Source organism: Sinocyclocheilus grahami, unplaced genomic scaffold (assembly GCF_001515645.1).
Source record: "Sinocyclocheilus grahami isolate Dianchi unplaced genomic scaffold, SAMN03320097.WGS_v1.1 scaffold236.1, whole genome shotgun sequence".
Lineage (NCBI taxonomy): Eukaryota > Metazoa > Chordata > Actinopteri > Cypriniformes > Cyprinidae > Sinocyclocheilus > Sinocyclocheilus grahami.
The window spans coordinates 1,113,252-1,121,138 of NW_015505415.1; the positions used below are offsets into that span (position 1 = coordinate 1,113,252).

The 7,887-nt window shown below is 39.1% G+C and overlaps 1 protein-coding gene across 4 annotated transcripts in view; it reads left to right on the top strand.

The window, feature by feature from the left end:
- Positions 1-7,887, top strand: part of arhgap44b (Rho GTPase activating protein 44b) — a 40,692-nt gene that overhangs the window by 30,776 nt on the left and 2,029 nt on the right. For 2 of the 4 annotated variants that reach the window (XM_016288923.1, XM_016288925.1), the window contains exons 14-21: positions 416-529; positions 2,181-2,272; positions 3,077-3,257; positions 3,350-3,367; positions 4,051-4,236; positions 5,717-6,151; positions 7,079-7,194; positions 7,333-7,665. In XM_016288923.1, coding sequence (XP_016144409.1) covers positions 416-529; positions 2,181-2,272; positions 3,077-3,257; positions 3,350-3,367; positions 4,051-4,236; positions 5,717-6,151; positions 7,079-7,194; positions 7,333-7,665 — 1,475 coding nt within the window. The remainder of the gene's footprint in view (positions 1-415; positions 530-2,180; positions 2,273-3,076; positions 3,258-3,349; positions 3,368-4,050; positions 4,237-5,716; positions 6,152-7,078; positions 7,195-7,332; positions 7,666-7,887) is intronic. The other 2 variants (XM_016288926.1, XM_016288924.1) reach the window with 2 other exon arrangements.

The window sequence follows — 7,887 nt, forward strand, 5'->3', positions numbered from 1 at the left end:
TATATATATATATATATATATATATATATATATATATATATAAACATTTACGTTTAACAAATTTCTATATAAAATGTATATATTATATATATTTATATAATTCAAAAATAAATGTAAAAATGTATATATATATATGCACACTATTAATTATGGATTGTTTTTACATTTATTGATTTTATATATTTTATTTTATTTTATTAATATTAATTTAAAATAATAATTGAATGAAAAATAAATGTAAACAAAATTGTGTAATATATAATTGTTTAATTGTAATTATTATACTTACATTATTATTTATTTATTAATATATTGATTTATAGATGGATAGATATTCTTTGAAGTATAAACTGATTTGTATTTGTTGTCAGAGATTTCACTCTCTAATGTTTCACTGATCTTGTTTGATTTCCAGGTATTTGATCAAATTTCTTGCCAAGCTGAATGAGTATCAGGATTACAATAAAATGAGTCCAGGAAACATTGCGATCGTTCTGGGGCCAAACCTGCTGTGGGCGCATACAGAGGGGTGAGCGACGCCACACACACACACTCACACACACACACTCACACACACACACACACACACACACACTCGCTCACACACACACACACACACACACACACTCGCTCACACACACACACACACACACACACACTCGCTCACACACACACACACACACACACACACTCGCTCACACACACACACACACACACACACACTCGCTCACACACACACACACACACACACACACTCGCTCACACACACACACACACACACACACACTCGCTCACACACACACACACACACACACACACTCGCTCACACACACACACACACACACACACACTCGCTCACACACACACACACACACACACACACTCGCTCACACACACACACACACACACACACACTCGCTCACACACACACACACACACACACACACTCGCTCACACACACACACACACACACACACACTCGCTCACACACACACACACACACACACACACTCGCTCACACACACACACACACACACACACACTCGCTCACACACACACACACACACACACACACTCGCTCACACACACACACACACACACACACACTCGCTCACACACACACACACACACACACACACTCGCTCACACACACACACACACACACACACACTCGCTCACACACACACACACACACACACACACTCGCTCACACACACACACACACACACACACACTCGCTCACACACACACACACACACACACACACTCGCTCACACACACACACACACACACACACACTCGCTCACACACACACACACACACACACACACTCGCTCACACACACACACACACACACACACACTCGCTCACACACACACACACACACACACACACTCGCTCACACACACACACACACACACACACACTCGCTCACACACACACACACACACACACACACTCGCTCACACACACACACACACACACACACACTCGCTCACACACACACACACACACACACACACTCGCTCACACACACACACACACACACACACACTCGCTCACACACACACACACACACACACACACTCGCTCACACACACACACACACACACACACACTCGCTCACACACACACACACACACACACACACTCGCTCACACACACACACACACACACACACACTCGCTCACACACACACACACACACACACACACTCGCTCACACACACACACACACACACACACACTCGCTCACACACACACACACACACACACACACTCGCTCACACACACACACACACACACACACACTCGCTCACACACACACACACACACACACACACTCGCTCACACACACACACACACACACACACACTCGCTCACACACACACACACACACACACACACTCGCTCACACACACACACACACACACACACACTCGCTCACACACACACACACACACACACACACTCGCTCACACACACACACACACACACACACACTCTCTCTCTCTCACACTCACACTCACACACACACACACACACACTTACTCAAAGACCGTCAACTAGGGTCATCAGTGACAGAACGCATGTCTCACTGTGTCTCAGGAACATGACGGATACTCAAAGACCGTCAACTAGGGTCAACAGTGACAGAACGCATGTCTCACTGTGTCTCAGGAACATGACGGAGATGATGACCACCGTCTCGCTGCAGATCGTCGCCATCATTGAGCCGCTCATCCAGCACGCTGACTGGTTCTTCCCCGGAGGTCAGAAACATGATCCTTAACTAAAATTACAACCATAAAAAAACATTTTGTTACTTTTATTTCAGCTAGTTGCCAAGGCAATTACTGAAATTACTAAAATGAAATAAACTATTAAATAAAAATTAATAAATTGCTATTTAGACATTAAAAAAAACAATAAAAATGAGAAACACAACACAATTACTCAAATTTAACTGAAATTAGAGTGAAAACAGAAAATAATAAAATAATGTATTGCTTGGAAAAAGGCACGTTAATTTGCGAGAAGAAAAGTGTGTTGAAACACGTAAACATCCTTTGCTTTTTTATACATTTGTTTATATATATATACATCATATAATTGTATTTTTAAAATAATTTAATAATTTTAATTTATATGTAGCATTGTTAGTATATTATTAATAGATTTTTTTATTTTGGTTGTTGTTATTTTTAATGATTTAATTCATTATTAGCTTTTCGTTAAACTCACAAACACCAGTTTGGGAAACCTAGACGTAATGAAATGTTTAATGCACTTCATGATGTTATAATAACAACAAATGGAATATGTTTTCTTCTTCTTTGCATTTTCATATCAATATGGTACAAGATTATTTTATTTAAATCAATGTGATAAGCAAGTTCGGTCAAAAGTAATCCAAAAGTAGTCTGATTACATTACCTAAAATGTGTCATGTAATGGATTACGTTACTAACTACAGTTTTTCTCATGTAGTTTGGAACCAGTAACAGATTACAGTTTCTCTGACAGCTACTGCTTTTGCGATACAGTGAGAAATCCGATCTATTTTGTGTGCACAGAGATCGATTTTAACGTGACGGGAAACTACGGCAGCCCCGTTCACACCAATCACAACGCCAACTACAGCTCCATGCCGTCGCCGGACCTGGACCAATCAGATCGCAGGCAACCGGACCAAAGCCGACGCCCACTCAGCGTCGCCACCGACAACATGATGCTGGAGTTCTACAAGAAAGACGGGTGCGTTCGCTTTATATGCTCGCATGCATGCGCTCCTCTCCTCACTTCGGGTTTGAATCACTGACACTTCTGCTTTTCTTCCACTAATGCAGCATTAGGAAAATTCAGAGGTACGGTGAAGCTTCGGTCTCGTCCTGTTCTGTCCTGATTTCCCGCAAGCCTGCTGATTCTCAATGCTGGCGTCGATGCCGTTGCATTTCTGAAGTGACATGAATTCAGTGCAGATGGCAAATTAATGCATTTTAGAGGTGTTTTAGTACATCACCCAAAGTACGCTATTTAAGATTTGTAATGTTTTTGAAAGAAGTCTGTTATTCTCATCAAGGCTGCTTTTATTTGATCAAAGCTACTGTAAAAATTCTAAAATATTTTTACAATTTAAAACAGCTGTTTGCAATGCGGATATAAATTAAACTGTAATTTATTTCTGTGATCAAAGCTGTATTTTCAGCAGTCTTCAGTGTCACATGATCTTCAGAAATCATTCTAATATGCTGATTTGCCGCTCGAGAAACATTTCTGATTATTATCAATGTTGAACACAGTTGGAAACTGTGATGCATTTTATTTTTCAGGATTCACAGATGAATAGAAAGTTCAAAAGAACTAGAAATAGAAATCTTTTAGAACATTATAAATGTCTTTACGGTCACTTTTGAGCAATTTCATGCGTCCTTGCTTGATAAAAATATTAATAGATTTTTTAAAAATCTTACCGGCCCAAATGCTGCAGCTGGGGTGTTGTTGATGAAGTGCGAGGGATGTGATTGGCTGTGCCTCTGCCCCATTGCAGTATGGGAGTGCGAGTGATGGACACCTCCTGGGTTACTCGCCGAGGCTCCTCCTCCTCGTCTCGTAAGAGCGCCTCGACTCCGCCCAGCCTTCAGCCGCCCTCTGATTCGCTGAACCCCGAGCAGCCGGCCGATGTCTCCGCCTCCCCCTCACAGACTCCGCCCCCCATCAGCACCGATAGGACCAGGTAAACAGAGGCGACCAATAGGAATCCAACACACACGACTGCTGCTCATTTCAATTCAGCCAGCGGAGGACATCATGAATATTAATGTCATATTATACAGTATTTGAATATCATCCAAAGCAGTTCGTTATAAATACAATTTGTGATTGAAAGCAGAAATTAAAGCAAATAAATATTACATTTTTATAATATTAGTTGGCTGAATTGAAACTGGAGTTATTCTCCTCCTTAATTTCAATTGTAATCATGTTATTCTAAAGCATTATTCACTGATTATCTTTCTCTCTGCTGTAGTACATGATGACAGATTTTGCATTTCTGCATGAACTATTCCTTTATTTATTTTCTCTCTGTTTTGTTGACTGTGAATCCTTTTTATTTTGCAGTATTTTAATATCCTTGATATCTCAAACCCACTTGTATGCGTGACACAACCTCACACGCTCCTCCTGCATCTTCAGAGTCGCTCTTGTAATTAACATTGCTTTCAAATCTTTCAAAACAAACGCTCTGTCCAGCACATTTGTGGAAAATTATACAGTAGATCAATAACACATTTAACTGTGGAAATTCAGAATACACAGATATACTGTATATGCAAAGCAAGTGTATGCGTTACCTTGTGCTAAAATTAATTATTAATATTTATGAATATTATACACATTTTTAATAAATATTAATAACATCAACTATTAATATGAATCAAATAATCTTAAATGTAATTATAATTAATTAATCTGTATTAGTAAATATTCATACAATTAATTATTAATTATATTTATTCATTATGATATTAATTAATATTATTTATTAAATAATGATTGACAATTATTTAATAATTGACGATTAAATCGTGAGAGTTGAATAAGTGATAATTATAACTAATTCAGAATTAATATTCATGAATAAAAATAATTAATCATTTATTGATATTTATTAACATGAAATAGAATTAATTTATAGTTATTGATTATTATATTCATTATATTTAATAATTATTTATTTATTTAATTATGGTTAATGAATATAAATATATATATTATTAATTTATTAATATTTATGAATTGTAGTAGTACATAATAATAATAATTGACAAATATTTAATAATTGACTGACTGTTAAATCACAATTGAATAATTGCAAATAATAATTGCATTTTATTATAATTAATTAATATTCATAAATATGATTGTGATTGAATTAGTATCAATGAACATTCAAAAATTTCTAATTATAATATTCATTAATATAAATTATTAATTTATTGATTTGATTAGAATTATCAGTAAATCATATCAGTAAATATTACATTATTTTTAAATAAATATTAATGTACTACTATTATGAATGTACGAAGTACGTCAGCACAGGAAATAAAATTGCACTCATTAACATAATGTTGCCATGGTAATGACAGGAGTGCTGTTGATGGAGCTGGATGTACTGATCTCAGATGTGCCAATCTTGCAAATCTTTTCAGCTCCGACGAGGTGTCATCCAATCGCTCGGACTCCTGTCTCGTCTGCCCCTCCCCTGAGGAGGAGAGACCGCCCCCTCCGTACCCGTTCCCTGTCTCCTCCTCTTCCTCCTCCTCCTCCTCCTCGTTCTCTATCCCTCACCCTCGAGTGCGTCCCGAATGCGTTCCTCCCTCGGCGTTCAGCCGCTGGTCCGTGTACAGCCCTCCGCCTGCGCTCCTCCTGTCCTCCACCTCTCTAGACATCAACTCCAACCCCAAACCCAGTGTCCTGCACCTGTCCAAGCAGGGCTCTCTGCCCTCCGAGCCGTCTCTCTCGCATGCACCCGTCTACATCAAACCCCCGCTCGCTCCCTGCCTCCCCACCCTTAGCCCTCATTCTGCTGCGCCGCTGTGGGCCGCCTGCGCCTGCAGCCGAGAGAGGGGACTCAGAGTGCCTAGGTAACTACCCACTAACCCCACTAACTAGTCCAGCAGAACCACTAAAGGATCACTAAAGGCAAATTATAAAGCGGAGAGTTCCGGAGCTTGATTCTGATTGGCTGAGTCGCGTTCGAAGCTGTTGTAAATGACGCTACAAAGTAACATACACCTTTGTTTACATCTGTGTGTTGCTCGGCAACCACTTTGTAGCAACCACAACTGTTTCTGAGGAGCTACATTGTTTGGTGGAAGAATACTGTGTTTATTAATATCATTACACTTTATTTGCTCTGCTTTATTTTGTGAAACCTTACTACGTATATAACCGTTTTATAAAGCAATAACCCCCCTAAAGCCGTGGTTTACAGTGAATTTATAATTTTATTTTATATTATATTTTATTTATTATAATTAGATAAAATATTTATAAATTAATATTATTTATATTTATATATAGATTTTTTTTCTACATTCACTTTTATTTTTTATTTATGATATTATTTATGATATTATTATTTATAATTTTAATTTTAATAGTATCTGCACATTTATTTATTTATTTATTTACATAAGGTCAGAAATATTTTTTTAAAATTATATTAATTTTACCAGCCCCTAAAAGAAAAACTTTTTCCATCTTTAGTATCTACATACACTTTTACTTATTTATTTATAAATAAATAAATAATATTTATATTTATTTGACCAACCCATAAAATATTACTTTTCTGTTTTTAGCAACTTCATACACTTCATTTAATTAATTAATTAATTATTTTATTTTTTTAAGTAAGTGGAGGTTCTGTGAGCTTCTCCTCATGTCTGGGGAAATATTTGTTGCCAAATTGCACGTTTTCTATTTTATTCTTCTCAATGTTCAAATATCAGAGCTGAGACTGTGTGTGTTTGTGCAGTTATGGGATGTTTGAGCATTTCTGTCATCAGCACTCAGAAGAATAAGGAGCCTTCACCTGTGATTGGTCAAAGAGGCATTTCACCAACGGCTCCCTCTGCTGGACACAACCAGCTTTCAGACCAGAGTCCTCTCACGCTGCGCAAAGGTGCGTTCAGCATGTGCAATATAATAAAATCACTTTGCAATGAAAACAGTAATCGATGCATTTGAAGTGAATTTTCCTCATGTATTTAAAGTCATTCACGTTATGGTTAATATACAAACACTGTCCCCTTTCCTTCAGTTTCCAAAAAGCTGGTCCCCATCCCTCCCAAGGGTCCATATTCTCCATCGGGCTGTGTGTCGGATCTGTCTCCGGGTCCGTCTCCGGTCAGTCTGTCCCCGACGCCCCCCAGCACCCCGTCCTCATACAGCTTCAGTTACCCACAGAGCGGCGCCGTCCTCACCTCGCCCGGACACAACCACAGCCAGACGCTCACCGGGACCCTGCCCAAATCCCGGCCCATGCCCAAACCGCCCCGCCATAGACCCAACCTGCCCCCGCCGCAGCCGCCGCAGCCGCTGGAGCACACGCCGGGCCTGCTGGACACGCTGTCTACAGAGAGCATGTCTACAGGTACAAAACCACTGACTTCTGGGAATTATCAGTGAGCGTTCTTCCTGTCTGCTCCCTTCTTAGGCAGCTCACTGATTACAATGGAACCTCAAAAGTAACAAATCTGAAAAGAAGCAGAGTGATACAATTCAGTCGTTTTCGTGTAATGGAAAATGTGTGTGTGTGTGAGTGAGTGAATGAGTGAGTGAGTGTGTGAGTGTGTGAGTGTGTGTGTGAGTGTGT